The 24825-nt window shown below is 42.2% G+C and overlaps 1 protein-coding gene across 2 annotated transcripts in view; it reads right to left on the bottom strand.

The window, feature by feature from the left end:
- Nucleotides 1-24825, bottom strand: part of arap2 (ArfGAP with RhoGAP domain, ankyrin repeat and PH domain 2) — a 175820-nt gene that overhangs the window by 60410 nt on the left and 90585 nt on the right. For both annotated transcript variants that reach the window (XM_024806350.2, XM_076881779.1), the window contains exons 13-14: nt 17220-17394; nt 4672-4797 (exon numbers count right to left, since the gene is read on the bottom strand). In XM_024806350.2, coding sequence (XP_024662118.2) covers nt 4672-4797; nt 17220-17394 — 301 coding nt within the window. The remainder of the gene's footprint in view (nt 1-4671; nt 4798-17219; nt 17395-24825) is intronic.

Consider the following 24825-nt stretch of genomic DNA (forward strand, 5'->3'; position numbering starts at 1 on the left):
GAATCAACCTCTTCCCTCGCTCACTCTCCCACCTCTACCCCTTCCACCAATCTTCTGTCTATCTTGCCATCAGACTAAAATATCTGTGATGAAGACATCTGCTGGACAGCTTGTCAGGGGGGCTGGAAATGGAAATCGAGAAACTGAAGGGATCTGAACGATCTGTCTGTGCCAGAATTACAGCCCACTTCATTACAGGGAGGAATGGACAGATATGGCATAAGATAAAGGGAAAAAAATACACACTATCTGCCATGTATTTCTGGCTTTAGCAACAGCACTGCTTACTCATTTAGGCAGGAGGCGCGGTTACATAAACACAGACACCCCAAAAAGTACATTAGATTAAGACAAATTGTTTCAATGGGCTTTGTCTAGTGCTCGTGAAATAAAAACAGAGCAGTATAAATGTGACTACTTAGAAATTGTAATTATTTAAGCAGTCTTTGAAAGCAAATTTTTACCATAAACCACAAAGAAGATTTGGTTCACTATCAAAAACCCGACTCTAACTTTGTAGCTGCAAGTAACTGAATTGTCCACACAGATTTCTGTCCTCAGTAAAATGTAATTCCACATCTGTCTCTTCTCTCTTCTCTTCTGAGCTAGTGTTGCTGGGGAAAGGGAAAAAAACAGAGCACTGCTGATGAGGGAAAAGACAAAACTAATCAAACAAAATTGAGGATGCCATTTCCTTGCTGCCACTCACCATTTCAGACACTAACTGTCTCGCTTTCCCCTCAAAGGACTCACACGAGCGCACACGGAGAAGTGCACGCTCTTCAGTGTGGGAGTAGCATGAGTCACCACTCGGCCCGTTCGAAGGGGGAGGACTTAATTGACGCTGGAATCAACTGTACAAACCGGATATGAAGCCGAGCTCAAACACAACAGGAAGCGGGAGGTAAAGTGGTGCCACGCTGCCAAGGACGGTGGAGCGCTGTTAAATTAAACAAGGAAATTTGTTTTTCTAACCCTAATCTATATTAGCAGCAGTGTCTTGACTTAACATGCTGCCAAATGCAAAGCAGGCGTTGTATTTTATTTCATTACTGTGGGCCAGCACACTGGTCCTTGCCCCCCAGCCACCTTTTCAAAGGCATTACCAAAACTGCTTGCCAAATTAATTTACACATACTAGTTCCCATCAGTGGAAGCACAACAGCTCACTAGAGCTCTCTCCAAGCCAAAAAAAGAAGGTGAAGTTTAAGACACTGTGGCAGAGTGCTTTTATTAAGCCATGAGCACAAGCTACTGTATGAATTATTAAGGACTTTGGTGCATCTATAGACCATCAAACCATTAGCCTGCGAGCAAAAGACATCCAGGAGAGCACATTCAAAAATACCTCACCCCTCTGCGCTCGCAAAGTCCTGACAGCGTTTCCTTGTGATTGAAGAAGTTGGAACACACCGAGTTTTGAACCCAACCCCTCTGAATTTTTCAGCAGCTGCAGTTAAAGCACCATTAAAGCACAAAAGCCGTGTCTGCGTGGTTTTCTATAATTGATGAAATAACAAGGTATTTATTGGAGGAAATATCACAAGCACTTATCTGAGGAGATGGCGCGGCGACTGCAAGTGGTATAAAATGCACGACAGTGACCAACAAAAATGGGCACCTGTAGTACTCTGTCTGAAACACCCGCTGTATGTGGAACAACAACCCATGTACTCACGTTCCATCTCGGCTTTTATATTAGGATACAAGATGGTAAATGGAGTGGTAACTATATAGTATTTTTCTACGCTAACAGAGCACTCAAAGCGCTTTTTTTACTACAAGCCTCCTTCACTCAGTCACATTCATACAAGTGCTTTTCTTTCTATATCCAAGCACCTCATCTAATATTCGCACACACACAACCTCTGATGGATACATCAGGGGCAACTCAGCATTCATGTCAAAGTACGCCCAAGGATACTTCAGCATGTAGACTGGAGCAGGTACTGGATAGATGACCGGCTCTACTTCCCAGGCAAGCGACCATCCAAGTACCAACCATTGGGCATGCTCAGGGTGGTATGGCCTCGAGCAGAGACTGTAACCTTAAGATATACTTAACTAAAGTTACTTTCAAGATGGCTACAGCGGGTAGATCGAGCCAGTGACCGTTTGCTTACCAAGCCAACGTGTTAACCACTACAGTCTAGAGCCACTCTCACTGCTCTGCAGACACATCAATGTATTTTTTGGCAAAGCATTCACGTAAACAACACCAGCCAATATTAAACAGCTTGGGGTGGTTATTTATGACTTCTTACTAAGATGACAGCACAATGCAGTTTAAAAATTATCTTGTTATTACAACAACTTAACATTTTATATTTTCATCAGATACAGGTCCACCGACATTCAGTAATGACCTATTCTGGTAGGTCATTTATTGTGAATGTAGATGTGCTCACCAACTCCTGAGGTGCACAATGAGTAACAGTAGCTACTGCTCCACCTTCTTTCCAAACCTCGTCTGGCATTAACATCAGCACAGAAACTGTGCACCGGGAGCCTCATAGCACGCATATCCATAGCTGAGCAGCTAATTTAGGCTACGTCCACACTAGCTAGGATAAATTTGAAAACAGTGTTTTCCGCATCCACCCTATCGTTTTCAGTCGTTTTCACAGAGTTGTGCGTCCACATTGAAATGTCCGAAAACACTTACATTCCAGTACTGCGCATTTACCTGCCTCATTTCTGTCTGCCGTTTATTTACTTTCCGGCTCTTTGAAACGTCACAGCAAAATGTCGAGGAAAAGCACAGTTTTTTAAATTTTCTAACAATGAGGTGGAGTTGTTGCTGCGAGTAACACAAAAGTACAAAGTTGCAAAAGCAAGTGAGAATTAAAGAATTTGAAGAAAAGCTATCTGACGCATGTACAGACTGATATTAATCTTTAACAAGGCTGTCAAGATTCAGAGCAAACAAAACAACTGCTGTATAATGCCCTCTGCTATCTTAGTTTAATTGGTCACATGACTGCATCACATGACTAAAATGTGTCATCGTTTTCGAAAAGGCTCCGGGTTCGCTGTCCACACTGCGAGGCGAAAACTGCGTTTTCAAATGTATCTGCTTTGGAGAGCGTTTTCAAAACGCTGCATTTTCCTTGAGTGAAAACGCCGTCTCAGTGTGGACGGAGGGCCAAAACGGAGAGAAAAAGATGCGTTTTCAAACGAAAATGTATTAGTGTGGACATGGCCTTATGTGTAATGCGTAGAAGGCTCTATAGCAGGGGTGGGGGAACTCCAGGCCTCGAGGGCCGGTGTCCTGCAGGTTTTAGATGTGTCCTTGATCCAACACAGCTCATTTAAATTGCTAAATGACCTCCTCAGCATGTCTTGAAGTTCTCCAGAGGCCTGGTAATGAACTAATCATTTGATTCAGGTGTGCTAAAACCTGCAGAACAAGTTCCCCGTCCCTGCTCTATAGCGTTACAGAATAACATTTAACCATTTCATTTGCTTTCATTTCTATTTTAATGAAAAACATGAAGAACAAGGCATGAATAAAAAATAATAATAATTTGTAAATTCAGTTTTTCTAGTTTCATTCTGTTGATACAACATGACCAGAATATAAAAAAAATGAATTAATCTGACTTTTTTTTTCCCTTTCAGATACACTTCAAAACTGGTCATTTGATCATTCTGGTTTCTTGTCGAGCTTTTTTCTTTTGCAATGAAATCACCTTGTTCCCAATTTCCTCAGTGAGTAACCACGTTATTATGGCTAATACAAATTTTGGCCAAAAACTATGAAATTAAGAGTCAAGTTGCATTACACTGGAATTATCCTTTAACAAATGAAATGAAAATGAATTTCATTTGTGCGGATAATGAGATTTTTCGAGAGATACTCGGCTAAATTTTCCACAATTTTCTCTAAGAGGCAATTTCCCCAGACCTCAGCCCTGTTCATTAGCCAGCATGTACAACCGCCAATGAGAGCAGTGCATGTGTGGGATAATGGAAATGGAGGTAGATCATGCTGAACATGAAGGAGATTTAGCTCATTCAAGTGACAGGTAGTGTTTCTCCCCCATCCCTCGTCCCACTCCTCCACCTTCCCAATAACCCCCTTCCCCAGAGGCATTACCCAAAGCTGGCTCCTTCTCCTAATTACCCATGGGCCCTAGAAATGCTCCAGCTGTTTGGAGAAGTGGGACCACTGCAGAGCAGGAGGTTCAGCAGCAGCTGATGAGTTGGGTGAGAAATGGAAGCTGATTAAAAGTTTTAAACTCGCTTGGAAGACAAAAGAAAGAGAAATTTGAAGTTTTGGAGAAGGCATCTCAGGTACATTTCCAACGGATTTGTGCTAAAATTCTTTCTTTAATTAGTTTTTTTGTTGTAGTTTTTTGTCAGATTTGCTCCGTGCTTCCGTAGTGCATTCACTGATGATTCATCTAACATACTTGTGTCTGACAAGACCTCCCAGAGGACGAGGAAGAACTCGTTTGAAAGACAAATTCATTGATCGTTGTGACTGTGACTGCTTGCTGTACAGATTAAACGATTGGCAGTTTGACAGCTGACAGACTGACACTGATTGATCGATCAGCGCTTAACTGGAGGAGACCTCTGACAAACATGCAGCTTATATTGCTTACAAATGGACTGATGGATGGATTGGACTTGCCTGTGATTTGCAAAAGTGCCATTTTGACTCACCATCCCTACCGCGACGGTCCAACGTCGCCTTGGTAGATGAAGATGAGATGTAGAGGAAACCGTCCATGAAGATGGAAGCCTCAGGCAGGCAGGCGTTCTCTGACCATTGGTCCAGTCGAGGGAAAGCTACAAGGGAAGCAGAGGAGGAACACATGAGCAAAGAAATGGTTTTCCTCAAAGAATGTAATGGCACCCGTCTATTCATTCATTCCTTTACTGCCATTTATGTTACCTTTTTCTCAAGGGATGCAAAGCAAAATTAAAGCTGGAGTAATCAGATTTTTTAAGCAACATTGGAGAAAAAAATAATAGTTACTTATTACTTTTATTCAAGTATCCGGAGAGAGATCAGATCAGGTGAAGTAGAGGCCCAGAGGGATGAAGTATTAAGTAAGAAGCTGTGGTGCAATGGAGTAAAGCCAATGACATTTTCACCTGAGAGATTAGGGTTTGAACTCCTGGTTGTTGTAGGTTGCTGGTATTCAGCCAGTACAATTGGTCACAAAGATATATATTGCTGCACCAAAAACCTAGTAATTGCTTTGATCACTAGCAAGTTGCCGTGGTTGTCTGTATTCTGCATGCAAAATGCCAAACATTCTCCAACCACTTGCCAAGTGGTTGTTAAACTGCAAGAAGTGCAGGACAGTCCAGAAATGGGAAATGTTCCCCTTTGAACAAAACTTTTGACTTACCGCTGGAGTCAACAAATTTTAAAAGCTTACTTTGAGGCGACTGTTCCCCATTTTTGGTTAGTAGTTGACATATGCACACTATGGCTAACTGCAGAAATCCACTAGCAACCAACCCAGTTGCAAAGAGGTTTTTTGGTAGACCACTGTATACCTCTTTGCAAACAAATTTATCTACCAATAGCCAGCAACCTCCAGCAACCACTCACCAACCGGTCAGGGAAAGGTTTACAGTGGGTCGCGAACCAGTCTCTAGTGTGGCCCAGTGAGAGTGTGGCCTAATTTGTAGTGCAAATGCCATTTCCTGTCCAGTGGTGCTTTCGGTTGGTTCAGCTTTTCTAGATCTCTGCCTACTGCAGCTTTTAAGAATTGTTTTAACGTAATAAGTGAGCATTTAAATTGGTTTAACAATCATACGATATGCAAAATCACATAAATAGATGAAGTTATCGGCAATGGGAAAATAACCGAGTGCACCCAAAGCTGTTTTCTGGGGTAATTTTTTATACTGTATTCAATAACTTTGTGATCTCTCTCCTGTAGAATTCCACTCAGTAAATAATTCACTTGCAAAGAACATTTGCTGAAAGGGGCAACAAGGTGATGCGTCTGCCCTCTAACCATAGTACAGTGGCTCCACTACACACGCTAACATGACAATCACTGCTTGCATTAGCTGATATTCTAACAGATCCCCTAACACCAGCCTCCAGTGCATGCCAATCACTGCTGAGATCTCATTTTGCTGTTCAGATTTGGGATGTGGAAAGTGTTTTAGATTAAAATAACACCAATCCCACGCGTGATTCGAGCTTTCTCTCCCAGTGTCATCCGTATAAAATACCTGACTGAAAAGTCTGTCCTTCAAGCCGAATATGTGAATCCCCGATCCAGCTCTGGGAGGCTTTCACACTACTGAAGGACCCATAAGCAAGACAATGAATCCCCACTGGCTTCACAATTGCTGTTCTTGAACTCATGCACTGACCTACATATGGAAAGCATTTTCCCGTGGGCATCAATAAAGCAGCACAGTATTATCTTCTTTTTTTTCACAAGCAGCATAAAAAGTGATTATACAAGTTGGTGTTTATTTATTCATGACATTGAAAGAGAGTGACCATGTGACAAAGTCAAAGACGCAGCATTGTGAGAGCACTTCGTGGCAGAGTCCTCCACGTGCTGTATCTGTTAAAAAAACCCGAATAATTTCTACACTGTGTCCTCGCTTCATCTTTGTCCATTAAAATTAGAAGTCACTCATTTTTCTCTCTTTTTCTCGCAAACTTCAAGAGCTCCCCACATTCAACCTTATCATTCTCAAATTCAATTAGCTTCAATTCTGGGGTTCAATTTTCTGCCAAAGCCTTGGAAATATCTTACAGATTTTATCTTCACTACCTCCAGCTCCCTCATCAAGCAAGGTAAAATAACTTTAATTGAAACCACTTTTGATTGAAGTGACATTTCTACCCTTTAGTAACACCACTAATGCCTCTTCTCAGGATGGCATATCGTTCCCCAGCGAAAAAACAGCCAGTTAATTTAACAAGAAAGCTTATTCTGAACATCGTTATGTGTGTAGTTTCATTATGTCAGACGAGCTAATTGTGTTCAAATGTGCATTAATACTCTTTGCTTTGAAGTAAACTATCAAGTAAGCACGTAATAAAAAAGGATTTAGAAGCCCAACTTACAGAGCATTTAAGAACTACAGCAAAAATCATACGTCTCTATAGAAAGCATTTTTTTTACTGTCCAAAATTGTTTCAGTGGTGCAAAGAAACCAAGAAGAGAACAAGCCATGAATCTCTAAAAACTGAAATGTAATTATAGACTCAAACACAAATAAGGACAGTATATATATTGCAATTTCAAATCCATGTCAAACGTAAAGGTTCAAAGGGTTCTAAAGGCATAAAAACATATCAAAACATAAAAAATATGTTTTTCTCATATTAAAACAAACAAGCAACCTATTAGAAATACACAGAGAAATGTGAATAAGAAACAAACTTAGGCTACTGCTAGATGTAATCACTTGCAAGCAGGGTACTGGACAGGAAAACCACCTTACGAATGTTTTGGTCAGTAGTGCATTCTTATTGTAGCGCGTTATTTGTTTAGAAGCTGCCAAGTCCTTCACAAACAATTGCTACCTGATCACCAAGTGGTAGCAAAAATTGATAAAAACGTGGCAAAATGTGGACAAAACTAAACACAGTGACACTGAAGACCACTGAAACCAATAGGTTTCAAAAGCCACGGCTTTTATTTTGAAAATTAATGGTGCGTCCATCCGCAGTTTTCATTGCTCTCTTTACAGTCTCACAACCATATAGCAAATAGTTGGTGAGTAATAACAGACTAATTGGCATCTTCCATGGAAACACTGACACTGTGGTAATCTGCTGGTGACCAAACCAATTGCAAAGAGGTTTTTTAGTGCAGCACTATACACCTCTTCTAATATGCCAGTTTTTGTGCAGCGACAGCAAGCAAACGCGCAACTGGTAAGGGAATACGCATTTTCCCCCCTGGAGACGAGCGGTTATCAGGGGGTCATCGAGGAGTCTCTGGGCCTGTGTTACTGCAGCATCTTATTAGCAAACTGTTAGCCAATGTTAGAGAGATATAAGAACAGATCAAACTCTGCCTTAAAGGTGAATACAAAACAAGAAAAACATTATGACTTAATATCCGTTCAGCTTATTTTTGTCCACTTAATAATGCTCGTGTGTTCCCTCAGTCATAATGTCTATGTTCATTTTTCTATAGAAGTAGGAAATCAAACCTCCCTTTTCCTGCAAGTCTCTGCAGCTGCTGCTTTGTTCACGTCATACAGTTTGCATTAAGGCTGGGATTATGCTCCCGTCTGGAGAGCCTCAGACACCATGGTTGAGTAAGTTGTTGTTATTACTCTGTTTGGCAGTCTGTGTGCAGGAACCACGTGTTGTCGGTGCCTCTGCAGTGCAGAGTCCTTATAGACGTACTACACAACGTCTGCACGGAGCCTCATGTTCACCCTCTGATGACGACATTTATGCAGACTCGTAGGTGTGAAAAGTATCATTTCTGAATAGGAGAAAACCTACACGCTCAGACTTCACAGGGGCATTTGCATGCTTTAAAGGCTCAAAGATCTAATACGGGGATAAAAGTCAAAAGAATATTAAAAATTCAGAGAATTTTCATTGTGTTTTTAACTGAAGGAGCTGACAAAATACACAGAGGGGCATTTTTTCATTTCTATGTGATTGGACAGTTAAAATTAGACAGGAAGGTGGAACGATGGGTGTGGGAGAAGACATGCAGCAAAAGGGTCCCAGTCAAGACTTAAACCAGGCCACTGTGTTGAGCCTTGTTGAGCCTCGACCAGGTGAGCTAAATGGGCCCCCAGCCAGATGCATATCTATATAATTATGGTTCTCGGGGCCATGATGCATCATAGGGTACACAAAAGAGTCCAAGAAGAAGTAGTTCCCACCCTGAATAGCATGTTTAAAAATTAGCCTTCAGTACAAAATCCACTTATTAAATCCAAATGCTCCATTTGAACTTGGATGGATTGTTGTTGGTCAATAGGCAAGAACTACATCACCTTTGTAGCTACTACATTATTCAGCACTAACATCAGCTGCAATAGCCAAATTAATCTTTAGCAAGTTATTAAAAAAAAAAAACAAAATATAAGAAGTATAAAAAAGTTTTAATGCTAATTAATAATCCATCAATGATTTAATTAATAAACATCCATCAGTTTTGGCATTTTTTCTTTACATAACTGTGATTCTGGCCAAGTTTATCAAGTAAATATCAATGAAGACTTCAAGGGAAAATTACATTGAAAAACAGCTCACAAATGCACGTCATCCTTCATCCATTTACAGCCGAGCTCGTATAAAGCAACATCCCAACAGCAGCAGCATCATTTCTGCAGGACACAGGCCTTTTTTCTTGGCTATTCGTAACAAGTAATATACTTTTGATGTGATGCCAAGGAATGCCGTGCCAAGTTAGTTAGCAGCATCTGTAATCTAGCTGTGAATCTAACAGAGGATATGTCTGCCAATTACGGCATCATAAATACACGGAATATGATTTTCGCAGTCAAATTGCAGGGAAGTGAGTCTACGCACACACATACGCGGACGCACATGCACACATTTTCCACTGTCGACCATTCAGATTGACAAAATGTAAATAAGCCAGTGGCTTGATGTGGTATCAGTTGTAACAAGGCTCCCTTTGTGAGCTTTCTAAACAACCCCTCTGGGCCCCTAAAGCTGGACTCTGTTAAGATGGGACTGTGATGTCTGTGGGGGCGGCAGCTGAGAAGTCTGGCCTGCGCCGATTGGCTCAGTCCCCTGTGAAGGGAGGTGACATGACAGAGTGCTCAATTAGCCATCTGGTCGCCCACGGCAACGGTCACAAAGTGGTCCCCAACAAGCAGTGGACAGTGGGGTAATCAGAGGAGCTCGGTCACACACATGCACGCACACACCTACACAAACGCGCGCGCACAGAGCAATGAGGTAAGCGATAACACAAATACAGAACACGTGCGGGAAGAGCGTAAAGGAACGCCTAAGTCAGCTAAAGATAAAAAGAGCCAGAAGTTTCCTCAGTGTATAAACTTATAGTCATTCTTAGGATTAAAGAAAAAGAAACTATTGTATTTATTGAGCTGTATAGCTGGAGGCCATGCTCACACACACATACACAAACACACACAAACACTTTTAAAATTCAAACCATCCACAAACAGACACTTCACCTTAATTTACCCAAACACTGAGCAGCTTTTTGCGACCTCCTAACCCTCTTACTGCCCTGCGTACAGTCAGAGGGAACTGGTCGAAAACATAAACAATGTCAACAAGGACAGAAAAAAAAACCTGCCAGTCTTGCATTGAAGCTAACAACGGGGTGAAATAGAGACGCGAGTTTGATTTAGTGTCTCTATAGATATATATATATATATATATATATATATATATATATATATATATATCTATATATGTGTGTGTGTGTGTGTGTGTGTGAGTGTTCCTTTTATTACCCACACTGAAAAGGCTGCCAGATAAATTTTTAATGTGACGCAAGATTCAGGGCATCAGGGACGCTAGGGCGACAACAATAAAACTTCTTTGCCTCCAAATCCATGGTGTGTCATTTAAGGAGTGGAATGATGCCAAAAGTAAGAGGCATTGCTGTACGGCTCGGTTTCACAGTACAACGGCCTCCTGGGTGGAGTGAAGAGCCTCCATAAAACACTATTTACATGTTTACATTGTTCTCCTCACAGTTGTAGGCATTAGCTGATGCCTAGCAGGGCGGGTGTTACGCAACAAGATGTGCAAGTCGTTTCGTTAAAACTGTGAGCTTAAAGCCAACATTTGTACAATTTTTATGGGGTTTAGCATTTTACAAATAGTTCAGATGGCAGGGGTTTTGCGTTTACAGAGAAGTGCTGCAGTCCTGAGGAGAGCAGGCTTTTCTTTATGCCACGCTTTGCACTGATATTATCTGCTGGAGGAGCTGCTTTAACAGCTGTATTATCTAATATTTCTATAACCGGTCAAATTGCTCTTTCAGGCTTAAACAAGTTACACGTAATGCTTTTTAAGACCTTTCTAATATCACTTTAAATGAAATTTAGGCCCACAGTCGGTGTGGAAATATGAATAAAAACAATAAAAACTCTCTAAGTGAAAACACTGTCTGTTCAGTAAGATCAAATACACGTCATTTTAAAAATTGTAAGAAAGCTGCAGCCCAATCTGAAACCTGAAATCTTTGCAGACACCAACCACTCTTTCACTGCAGTCTTCTATAATTGAGACTCAGTCTTCTGACATCTTCCCTTTAGTCTCACGGCAGCCACGACACTGCATTTGAACACTTTCTGTACCAAGCACCAGATACAGGACACCCTCTGGTTCAACTGGGGTCAAATAAACAAAGAACAACATGCAACTTAAATCCTTCTAAAATTGACATTTTGGGAAACCAGATGTCCCTCTGTATGTGAGACTGCACAGCACTTCTTCTCCCCTGTCCTGTATCTGGAGACAGAGTCCCATTATTTTGACTGGTTCTGCAGGACATGCGCTATTTTAAAGGCTGACTTTTACCTAATGCACATAATAGGAAGGCTTTTTATTATTTTGTGAGTCAAGGTTAGCTTATCTAATGCTATAGCCTTACTGAAACCCAAAGATGCATTCAAATATAATATATCTGACCACCTCCCAGCATTGTTAACGTGTCCCACATCATCCCACATTTAGTTTGTGTTAATGACGTCACCCTGATGACGTCTTACGGCACTGTCACCTCACAGTAAGAAGGTTACTTGTTCAAACTCTGGCTTGGTTGTTTCTGTGTCCTCACTAGCTCAACAAAGCAACATTTGTCAATGAATGACTCCCTAGGAGTAAGGACTTGGCGACAGTGGGAAGGAAAAACTCCCTTTTAACCCCTCAGAGAGGGGTGACCATCTGCCGTGACCACAAAGCCTTTTCTCTTTTTGACAAGTGTTCTGTCAAAAATCACGAGTCACTCCCCGCTGATGCCTCACTGTTGGATCTTGCTGTCCATGTAAAAACGTAGTGACTCAGATTCTGCCTGGAGACGCCACGGACCTTCTTTTCAGCCTCTTTTACTTATAAGACCAGCCACACACATCACGTCTTATATTCAGAGGGTGAATAATGCAGAAGAACATGCAATAAACACTAACAACTTGTTATGCTGAATGTTCTGCCTGGTCTCACAAGACTTGATTGGCCAAACCAGTCCTCCATGTCTTCTATTTAAGCCATGGGCCTAAATATTGCACCACTACATCAGATGTAGAAGTCTCAAAAACTCAAGCATCAAATATAAAATACCTGGCATTAATGGGTTATAGATGGACATACAGTTGCACTGCCCTTCAAACACAAAAGATGGCACACAATATTACGATAACACCCCCATGTGACTTTTCAATCAAGAATGACTTAAATCGCTGTAGAGGTTTCGACACCGACTACTGCTGCTATAAATTATATCTAACAATTTCATCTATAAAGGTCTCCTTGGAGGTAGAGATACACCAGACATGAAGTTTATACAGGAACTTAGAAATATACAAGAAATCATCACAGGGAAAGCCTTTGACTATAAGGAATAGAGGCATCAACGAAGCTGCCCTCGGGGAGTTCCTAAAATGTGAAGAGACACTGCCACGGAAAGCTACCATTGGCTTTTTAATAGAATCCGGGATGGTAATATGCACAGGAACGTGCTCCTACAGTGTCCCGAGGTGCTTTGAGGCGAGCAGGTGCGAGCATGAGAATGAGGTCCGTGGAGGCCCCCTCCTTACAAACACGCAGAGAAAGGAAGCTAATGAAGTGGCCATGCTATCTGCTATCAGCAGATGTCCGAACACCGGGGCTACAAATTAGCCGCCATGGGGGGAGCAGAGTGTGGAGACGGTTTTGGGAAAAGCGGGGCTTGCAGCTTTGGTTTTTGGCTTTTGGGGGGCTTCACCGCATCCTGGGATAATAGAGGGTTTGTCCCTATTCTTATTTTCACAAACTGGGAGCGCAATTCACACTGTGAACGGAGACAGCGGCGATGTTTTACACACACACCAAGAGGCAGTCCGATTTGGAGTTTAGTTGTTAGGAGAAAGAATTCTTCAGGGTGCCTGTTTATTGCTGGCTCATTCCAGTCTGACACCACGGGGATAGCGAGTTTTGAAATAGGCCGCGTTTGTCTGGTTTACAGCACGACGTGGTGGTTGAATAAAGGCCTGAAGGTCACTCTTTATGTGAATTTCGGTTTTACAAGATAAGCAAACGGGCAGAAAAAAGAAATTTGCTCACAGCCAGACATAGTGGTTTGCTTCTGCAAATGCTTAAAATACCTATATCTGTCCTTGCATGTGTTCAATCGTTATCCTGCTGGAAAATTCAACTGTAAGGCTGAGGTCTTTTCAAACTCCAAACTCGCTCTGAACTCAGTTTTGCCCTCAATATTGGCTGCTGTGTTTCTCCTTTTATTCCTCCCTCTGTCAACTCCATGCTATACAGTAGGGATGGTGTCATGTGGGTATTGAATTGTTCCCGGAATCTGCCAGACATAACGCTGCACACAACAAATGAAAAAGTTCATTTTCTGTTTAATCAAAATTTTCACGAGTCTGCCTGCAAACTCTGGGGGCCCACACGCACAAAAACAATGCAGATACTGCTTTCTGCAGCTTTGTGCGATCTGACAATGCGTCCAACAGTAGGAAAATGTCAGAAGAGGGAGTCCGGACACATTTTGTGGTGAGGTTTAATCTTTTCACAGCACAACTATTTATTTTTCTTTCCATCACATAAAACAGCAGGACAGTCTCCTCTCTCGGCCTTTTATTTGGAATCTTTAGTACCTGTAGGCACCTGTGCAACCATGATGAAAAACATGTTTGATCGTGGCTGTAGTTCGTTTTACTAAATCTACCTTAACACGCAAGTCTGTCTCTCACTTATTTGACATTTCCAGCCTGTCTGCGGACTGCATATGTACAGCAGATCGTCACAAAGAGGTCCCAGTCCCGCAGCGTCGCTGGCTACATCCATAGTGAGCCAAATTGAAATCAAAAGCAGAACCAAACACATGCACGATACAAAGCTCCATATAAACCTAAGATCTCACTACAATGGTAGTGATTATGATTCAAAAAAATAAAAATCAACAACTAGAATTCGTCTCACATCACATTTCTGCATTATTGTTCGCCGTGTGTCTATGTGGGTTCTCTCCGGGTACTCCAGCTTCCTCCCACCGTCCAAAGACATGCAGTTAGTGGGGTTAGGTTAACTGGTGATTCTAAATTGTCCAAATGTGTGAGTGTGAATGGTTGTATATCTGTGTTAGATTTGCGACTGCCGACCTGTCCAGGGTGTAGACTGCTTCTCACCCTATGGCAGCTGAGATAGTCTCCAACCCACCTGCAAACCTGAATTGTAGAAGAGGATGGATGGATGGATGGATGGGTGGGTGGGTGGGTGGGTGGATGGATGGATGGATGGATGGATGGATTGTTGGGTGGATGGATGGATGGATGGATGGATGGGTGGGTGGGTGGGTGGATGGATGGATGGATGGGTGGGTGGATGGATGGATGGATGGATGGATGGATGGATGGATGGATGGATGGATGGGTGGACGGATGGGTGGATGGATGGGTGTGTGGATGGATGGATGGATGGATGGATGGATGGATGGGTGGACGGATGGGTGTGTGGATGCTGTCATCTTCACTGCGAAAAAACTGAGCAATGTGTGCAGTGAGAGGCTACACGCTCTGCTAAAATCGTAAAGCCTACATAAAAGTCCATCCACACTAAAATAACACAGGTTGCCAACCTCCTTGTGACCAACTACAAATAGCTGCCACAACTGGTTGTCCAGAGGTTGAATGTGCAGCACCTTCAATCACAAAGTGACTGCACAGGTGGTTCCCAGCGAGGCAGTCTGACTTGAACAGGCAGAATTTAATTGTAAACAATTTTATTCGCCATTAAATCTATAAACAGTCAACACAAACACTGGAATCAATCTGAGTCAGTCCGTTCCAATGAGTGTAACAGCTCAGTGGACTCAACTGGTTGCCATCTGGTTGTATACTGGTTATATTCCTATATAAAAGCAGGGTTGTCTACATCACTTTGCAGTAAAATCTCCATCTTGCAGAAACGACGTCACTATTTCTGGAGGAATTTCTGAGTTTCTAAATCTATGAGGTTCTGGTTGAAGTGTGAATGTCAGGAGCTGCTTTTGCGTATGTCGACAGCAACAGATCTGCAATTTTCACAGATTTGTCACTAACGGATTGCATTCAATCCCCAGCTTGACCCACTTACATCACAATCTGACTGATAAACAGACCGACAGGCAATAAGATCACAAGTTCACTGCACACAGTCGCTGTAATTCTGATCATGCTGCAATCTCCAACCACAGTTTTCTCTGGTGTGACTGTAGCATTAGATGGACACTGAGATTACTAGTTTCAAGCCATATAAAATGTTTATTTTGTATAATACCCACTCGAGTTTTTTGGGTTGAGCAGACTTTGTGATTAAACCATACCGTAACATATGCAGTGTCCTTGTTCCTCACTTCTGATTGTAAAATACTGAGAAGGTGGCATTTATATTGAAAAACTGTTCTCATGTCCATCTTTTAAATACAGCCTAAGGCTAAAATTCTCACGCTACACAAGTGTGAGTTTATTTTGCATCAAGTACAAGATGCAAGAAGTATGCAAATTGACACCAAGCCTAACTGCTGGGCTGAGATACGATCTAAACTTTGATCTCCTGCAAAGAGCCACCTAACCACCACAGCCTCCACATCTGTACTTTCTGCCTTACTAAATAAAAGGCACACTGCTTCCTACATTGGTACTGAAAGTTGGTATTGAACATAAATCATGTGGCTGCAGAACTGTCAAATATAAATGTAATTTCAGGGGATACTGAGCTGCTATTTCAGGATATTAAGAAAAGATTGTGGTACCATGTTGCCAGTTTCACATATATAGAGACATTTAGTCATCCTTAAGGTCTCTGTTCTGGCTAAACTTTACGTTTAGGAGCACTTTCCTTGTCTCTGTCATTTAGATCTAATTTCCAAAGTGCTGCAGTGGTGATTGTTCCCTCCGTTACAGCCAAAGAATAGAGTCAGTCTGCAGGAGTCATATTTTTGGTTTTCAGTAGCCTCCCTGGCCCTGGACCTGCTTGTCCACAATAGATGTTCAGTTTATTCAGACAGGAAAACTCTGTTCATACACATCTATCTGTTAATGATGAAGCCCTGCAACTCGCAGGCACATAATGAGCACACAGACGTGGCCTTTCTACACGTTTCAGATCGACAGTACGTCTGAAGCGTGCCGCAAGAATGCGCGCGCATTTATCTGCCCGTCCGCTAGCGCGCTTCGCCAGCACACCTCCAAGTAATGGCCGTTGCCACAGTAACCAGGTGACCCACGCTAGCAATTAGAGAGTCCCTAACAGGCTCGGTGCCGGCAAGTGCACACAGATGCAGCGCATACATTATGTAAACTACAGTCCCCGCGAAAGTCTCCCTCACCTGCCTCAGCCAACAGCAGCCCGGCTCGCGCTTCTAATTTAATACGTCCTCAACATCGGCAAAAAAAGAGAAGAAAAAAAACCCCACATCCATCACGAGGAAGCCACACGACACAGCACATCTGTGGCGTGCCTCCAAACCGGGGACATTAGGTGGGTATTACAAAAGGTGGGTGCAGGGGGGGAAGTAGACAGAGGGAGAGATGGAGAAAGAGAAAAAGGGAGAGAGAACTTTTAACTTAAAACTCACCAGCTTCATATTTGTGGGTTTTTCTGTCTTTATTTCCTATTCACGGCGGAGAGGGAGGGAAAAAATAAAAACTCCCTCTGTGCTTTTATGAACGTGGCGGCACAGCGGTGAGTATGGGCTTTAAACATGATTGGCTTGTTAAAGTAGAAGGGATAGGGGCAGAATATATGTGGTGCTGATGGTTGTAAAAGTCCAACTTGCACACCTGGTTTAAAGGCCTTTTCACAGATTTATGAGAACGTGGCAGCTTTTTTCTTTTCTTTTTTTTTTTTTTTAACTCGGCCAAAAGAATACATGAGTTATTCTTTCTGTTGCCTTGGCACCTCAACTGTGTTGAACACTGACCACGGAAAAGTTTCCGAGTACAACTCCCGTTGCCTTCGTTAATGAAGCAAAACGAGTATGCGCAGCGGAAACGCGCTTTTCGGATGCTTCAAAGTGAGAGGAGACAGTAACAAAGTTGCTTACCGCACAGTTTGTTCTGGTGCAGGAACTCCATCTGCAGCTTCTGGCCAGCGCGCTGAGCCAAGAGGTACGGGGTGGAGTAGGTTGGATCCCCGGTGGCGCACATAACATCTGCCCCGCTGAACACGAGCGCCATGGTCTGCAGCACATCAGAGGACACCACAGCTGCACACAGCGCCTTCACACATAAAAGAAGATACAAGGGCCCGTGATGAGCTTATTTGCGAGTTTCGCTCACATTTTATTTGCAGTTTCGGCGTGTTTGTGAATCAGATTCCCGAGGCTCATTTTTAGTGGTCGCAAATCTCATTTATGGATGTCCACCTGCCACTTTCCATTTCCTGCTGTGATAGCCTAATAAAAGAATGAAGAAGTGGAGCAGCAGCTCATTGGATTTCTAAGTAGCTTTCTGTAGCTGGATTAATGCCTTAAAAGAAAAAAAAAAAACAGACATAGAGACAGTGAAAAAAATCTCTGGAAATGTAAGTATGGCTTCACTTCTCTGTGTAGGAGGAGCAGCGTGGTGTTGCTGCGTACGTGTATGCGCGATTGCCAGGTTGATAGAGGACAAAGAGTCTATAAAGCGGCGTCAGAAAACCACATAAAGTTACGAATTGAGTTCCACCCGCTGATCTCAAAAGAGAAGTTAAAATGCGATCAAACTTTAATACTCCCAGTGGGAATCATTAAAGCTCAAAACCCTGAGCTAAAAAAAAAGGAATATAGCAAATAAGGAGAGGACAAATGGGCCATATTAAATATAATGAAACTAACAATTTTCACAAAGAGAAATGTGGGAATAAAGACATGAAACACAACGAAGTGAGCTAAAAGTACAAAAGAACAGCAGCAGGCTGCGATGAAGCAAGATAGAGTGAATTTCCTGCAGGAAAACAAACCAAGCATGGAATATGTATATATATATATATATGAATCAGAAGCTGATAAATACAGCCATGTAATCTGTGCATGGATAAACAGAGCATGTATTAAACGTTCAGGATGAGCCTAAACAAAGAGTGCAGTGTGCAGGCGGGTAATAATTAAAGGAAAATCCTTGACCCCTCCTCTCAGGAAGATCTGTTGCTCTGTTTGAGCACCCTCGATGCCCTCCTTTAGAGTGAGGGTCAGCGCGAATCAATACACAGTTGTTCCGGGTGATCACCTTGATCCTCTGATTAACCTTTTCTATCCTGTTGGAAATGGTCTTTTTCAGGACTCATCGAGGGGACACAAGAGGTCTCCGAATGGTTTGGTAATTATGAAAATGATGTCACGGCTTTCTCATCACCAGAACTCAACACACATGGGAGCTTTCCATCACTATCAAAATGACACATAAGGAGTATCCTTTGGAGGAAAGGTGTCTCATCACTCCAGCAACGCAAGAGAGACCTACAGAATCAATGCCGAGGCAGACTGAAGCGGTTCTGGTGGAACAGAGTGAGGTTGGTTTTTCCATGAATTTTATACATTTGTACGCCTCCACCAGTCACTATGAAACTTCAATAATGAGCAGGGTTCTCCAACTAAGAGACACAAAGCTACTGCAGAGGAAAACTATAAGGAAGGAAGGAAGGAAGGATGGATGGATGGATGGATGGATGGATGGACGGACAACCACAGAAGAGTTTATTGATGCCAACATTCTGTTTCTTATTCATCCAACATTCACCTTGTATACTGTTCCAGTGTACCATCACTGACTGAAACTGTGGGGTGTGTGGCATGAAATTCTATTTATTTCTACCGAAAACGTTTTTGTTTTTAGTCAACAAATAGATTTAAAAAGAAAACAAAATTAAATGCAGCCTCTCAGTTCAACCGCAACGTTTTTAGCTCCTCCCCTTTTAAAGCCACTCGCTTCTTTAAGCAGACCTTTTCTGATTGGCTGAATAAAAATGCCCCCAGCAGTTATTATAGATGTTAACCTGGCTACTGCACATGTTAATGCCACTTAGCTACTAGCAAGTAGCTTGTAACCACCTTAGCTGCCACATTAATCAAAATATGTTGCAAAGTCACCAGAAGTGCAGCACAACAGACAACCTAACCATGTTGTGTCATTTGGAGTTTTTTTTTTTGCACTACCTAAGAGAATCTTAAAGTTATATACTGAATAATATTTGGAAAAGTTTTAAGCTGCTAAACCACTCCTCACGAAACGCCAAAGGGATTTGTGTCTCACTGGCCAAGCCAATGTGTAAACGACTACACTATACACAACAGAAAAACAGTGTTGTCACTGATGGTTTTGTTCTTTTCTTTATAAGAATAAAATGCATATAAACATAACCCTGCTTCATAACAATACAAAGCAGGACCATTATATCAAAGAAATATTTCCTACTTCGATGCAGAGAAACCGTAGCTACACTGGCCCGGACACTCAAGTAATACCTCAAGGTGGGATAGTGAGTCAGTGTAGCATCCAGTCTGGCCCTGGTCAAGCATGAGAAGCAGTAGTACTGCTGCCCAGATATTTTCGTATATAGACCATGACTGTGACTTCTTGTCAACCCTGTTGAACGACAGGCAGAGAATGAACAAAAAAGTAAATGCGACGATAGCTGGAGGCTTTTGACAAGCGACCACTCGAGAGAATATTATTAGGAGAGCCAGCCAGCTGGGCTTCCTTTCTCCGCTGATGCTTCCTGGCACGTAGCTTGTGATGTTCCCTCTCCAGTCCACCAGTACAAGACACGGCCGGGGATCAGTGGCTTGGTTGCTCCATCAAGCCAAAACAATGTAGCTTCTTCAGCAGATCATAATAACGTCTGATTGGTAACAGTTGCGGTGTCTAGTGATGGAGGACATCAACACGGGTGGTTTCAAGAGATTAACTAAAGCCTGACAGAAAAGCAAAAGCAGCCTCACTTAGGATTCTATTACACTCCATTCTAAAACAATACCAACACCTTTTAAGGCAACTTATTTAACGTATTGCACTTTAAAGAAAAGTATCTAAAAGCCACTAAGAGGTTAAACAGAAGGAGGCAGTTAAAACTAATTCCTGTGAGTTTCACTTTTTCTTCCCATCTCCTCTTGTGAAGCCTTAACCTTCATTTAAATACAGACTCGATATTCTTTAGACCTTGCTGACATCAAACTAAATGCGGTGTAAGGTAACGCCGCACTGGTTTCACGTAAGCAGGGAAGGTAAATAAATACATTTCCTCTATACACTCTTCTTTACATTCCACCTTTAACAGCGCCTATAAGATGAAGAAAGACATCGTTATAGAGCGAGTGTGGTGTCTGGCCATGCAGACATACTTCGTGATCCCGCTAAGATAAGCAAGATAAAAGAGTCTGAAGAATACAGTCTGAGCAGGGTAAATATTTTCTGTCTATTTCAATCTGTCCAGTCGATTGATGTGACACCGTGCACGATGACCCTCAACAAAGGGGATCAACGGAGGAGTCGAGTGGCAAATAGCGGAATTTCAACGAACAACCTTTCCTTTCACTGGGCTTTGAGCCGAGTCAGTAGGCTGCATCGATCCGCCACAAACAAGCAATATCCATCCGAAAGTGAGGCACGCCGAGGCTTGTGCATATACACGCACAAACAAAAGTACCCGTCGATATAACCTGGCCACCCACACAAAGGCCCTGCACTGAGATAAAGATGTTCAAATATGCGTGTTCCCAGAGCTGTGCCAAAAAAAATAGATATCTTCATCAGTAGCACAATAACCGAAAATTAATGTGAAGAAAGATTTTAAAAAATTATAATTACTTTAGCACGTGCACACACGCGCGCGCCTCTGTCTTTTTCCCGCACACGGAAGATGGGGTCAGATTATGGCAAAATAGTCCCTTGCAACTTGGCCTTATTCTGTGTCGTCTCTGGAAATGACCTTCCGTGTCATAGCAATTACCGTGGCCACAAGAGGGTTAGGGTGTGCGTGTGTGCGAGGGTGTGTAATGATATAAGAAGCTCCTTTGACACCGCACTCTCTAGGTCATGTGGTCTGCGGAGAGTTAGTGGAGGTCACTAGGATATGAGCTTCTAATGGAGGGGAAATGGGACTGAGAAAGAGAGGGAGCGGGATGAAGAGTACACATTAAATGAAGGGGGAAAAAATGATGGGTTGCAAACAAAAAGAATCCCATCGCAACACACACTGCTGGGATTATGTAAGCGAACATATTGACGCAGTCACCTATAAATCACTACCTTTACTTCATTACCTGAAATGACGCTTTAAACGGTGATTTGCGGCATGCGCTGAGTAAATCTCGTGACCCCTGAGCCCCATAAAACCTGTTGAAATGCCATCGCATGATTTCAGAAAAACTGCTTGAATGTCAACAAGGAAACTGCTAGTATTATTGTCTTTGTCCCGAGAGGAGTCCCAGAGGAAAAAGGTTTTATATAGCTTTCATTATTTCATATTCGCGCTTGTGTTACAGTAAGTAAATGTGACACAGAAGTGGAACAGCGTGTCCGATGAGATTAGACTCAGTGTCCTTGTTTATGTTAAAAATACTGGGTTTTTTTGGTCTCTTTTTTTTAAACACGTTGTTTGTGATTCATTAGTTTGTGTGGAGATGTATAGAGTTGCTTTGAAGACTTTTTAGTGTTTTAGTGCACTTTGGCGCACATATTTTACATCTGCAGGTCACCACAGTAGATTTTAAATGAAAGAATTAACATGTGATTGATGTTCAGGCTTTCAGTTTTAATTTAAGTGGTTAAACAAACCCCAGTTTTATAAGTACCCAAGAATAACTGGACACACCAGCTTCATTTACAATATAAGGATTGTTTTTAATACTTGAATAAAAGTCCTTTGCAGTAAATAAAGTCTAGAATTGTGTTAATGTCCACGTACTGATAGACCTAGCTGCATGTATCGTATTCTATATGTGCCTCCATGACACTTCAAGTGTGTCAAGGCCACTTCCAGCCCTTCCCTGCATTCATCCCTCGTGCACTCACACACTAAAACGCCCCTACCTCTCCAGTGGCTTGACTCTTTCGGGGTGCTGCACTCCGTCTGTGTTACACTTCCCCTCCTGCACCCGCCTGCAAAGAGCTCCCACTAGAACAGCAAATTCACACATCTCAAGTGAAGGAGCACACATGTTCACACGCATGTACACGCCGCACACCCCAAAGCGCACGCTCGCGCGAAAGCTGGCAAAGTCGTAATAAAACCAACCCAAGCGTTTCTGTTGTAGTATATCTCTTCCTTACTTTCTCGCCTCATTCCCCCTGTCTACATTTCCATTTCCCCTCTTTCGGTGCAGGAAAACAATACAAGGGGGCTGATCTGCGTAAATGCTGATGCCGGTGGAAACTGCTTCACTGCTTAGAGCTCTTAAAAGGAGGCCAGAAAAAGCAGACCCTCTCCTTTTTATCTTTTTTTACAGCAGCAATAAACCCTAAACCCCAAGGCCTAAGCACCAACATGCCTATACTTGAGATCGATAAGACTTCTCCTTTGGCATCTTTAGGCTTAAAGTGCGGATTTACCAATGGTCAAAAGGTCAGGAAAATATGGGCTTTCTCAAGTTTAGTGGATTTAGCTTATGGAGTGTACCATGTGCACTTTTCCTTAAAGGTACAAACGAAGCTATAAAACAGATTTCATGCTCGGGGAACTCCTGCTATCACTGCCCATCATTAATTAAAATTACTTAGCTAAGCAGACAGAGAAATATTACACTGAAGGTCTGCAAGGGTTGTGTTTTTTTTATGTTTTACTTACATTATGCAGTGGGGAGGACTCTATTTTACACATTTATCTTGGGGGAACAACATTACAGAAAAGGATAATTGTTTCCTGTAAACATATGCTGACTGGTGCTAATATTTAACCTGGCATTTTTGATGTGGAAAACTTAAAACTGGCAGGTAGAGTGACTGCAGACTTAAGACAGAAGCCACAAGTCAACAGAGCAATGTGGTTATTGGTGTAGCATACGTGTCTTTGCCTAAAGACAAAGTCAATGGCAGCTTTAATGTTAAGGGCATTGCTATATGCTCAGGACTATGAGGGTAGTCGGCTGTGGACCTGCTGTACCTTCGCCACATTTGTTCAGCTTAGAAAGGCAGACAAAATCCATCAAGTCACATACACAGAGTACTGTTAGATGTTCTAATCTGTTTAAAGTGGTTAGAGGAGTCAGAAGAAGTCTCTTCTATTTCCTTGCAGAGTACGATCAATACTTGATTTCTGTGGCTGATGGTGATTTTTAGGCTGTTAGAACTTCAGAAAGTGGGACATCAGCTTATATTCTGTACATGATGACATCATTGTAAGATTATATTGCTGGAAAATTCATAAACAAACTAATAAGCATCTGTGACAGACTGGCAACCTGTCCAAGGTATACTCGGCCTTTTGCAGTATGGCAGCTGGGGTAGGCTCCAGCCCTTTCACAACTCTGAAATGGAGAAGTGGTTAAGAAAAGGGATGGATAGAGTTACCAACTTACCACTAAGACACTGAGTCAGCACAGATACAACAAATACAGTACTGTACAAACGTCTTGTGCCACCTCTAGTTTCTTTATATTTTGCCAGGGAAATGGGGAAATAGGGGAAGTGATTTATTAGATGATGTACAAAGATATAAGTCAAAAACAGACTTTATACAGTGTACAGAAAGTTATATTTGGTTTTACCGCCTTTATTCTTCAACACAGTCTGAACTCTCTTAGTCAAGCTTTCTTGTCATTTCTTTAAGCAGACTTCAGGAATAGTTCTCTGCGCGTCTTGAAGGGCATTCAGAGCTCTTCTTTGGATGTTTCTGCCGTTTGTTCGGTTCTCTGTCAAGATGATCCTACACTGCTTCAATAACGTTGAGGTCCGGGCTCTGGGGAGACTAATCAAAGACTGATAGTGTTTCACTGAGTGTTTTTCTATCCAAGTATGCTTTTACTGCACTGGGAGTGTGTGTGAGATCATGGTCAAGCTGGAAAATGAAGCTGTTGTCAAGCAAACGTATTATGTGGCGAATCAAAATCTGATGGTACATTTCTGTGCTCATAATTCCTTAAATTTTGACAAGATCTCCAACACCGCCATGCTTAACTAATGACTCTGGACACTCCCCTTATAATTCTCTCGGTTTTTTATTTAGCCACCAACTCATTAAGTTACTGACTTTTAACAAAGTGCCTAAAGATACAATTTTCAGTAAAAATGTATGAAAAAGCAGCCAGTGTCCAACTACTGCTGCTCAAGAGTGCTGGGTTCCTTGGACGCAATACAAAGAATTGAGGTGTGGCTCAAGACTTTTGCACAGTACTACCACTGCAGATAGTGTAGACAGTGCAGCCTACAAACACACCAACACCAATAGCGGTAATGTCAGTAAACTGGCATATCAGCTGAACTCTTCTTCACAGAAAACCGTTCATGAAGTCATTTATTTATGACTGCCACTACACCTCAGAACATGACTTCTATAGCTTCAGTTTCAGTTGGTGCTTCTTTTGCTCCAGTACATCCATACATAAAATACTTAATGATATTTTATTAATCACTGACTCAGGAGACCCAGCTGTGCTCCTGCTCCTAGACTTAACTGCAGCCTTTGATACTGTTGACCACAGCATTCTGATCTCCCGTTTGGAGCAATGTGGTATCAAA

The sequence above is a fragment of the Maylandia zebra genome, linkage group LG3, assembly GCF_041146795.1.
Source record: "Maylandia zebra isolate NMK-2024a linkage group LG3, Mzebra_GT3a, whole genome shotgun sequence".
Lineage (NCBI taxonomy): Eukaryota > Metazoa > Chordata > Actinopteri > Cichliformes > Cichlidae > Maylandia > Maylandia zebra.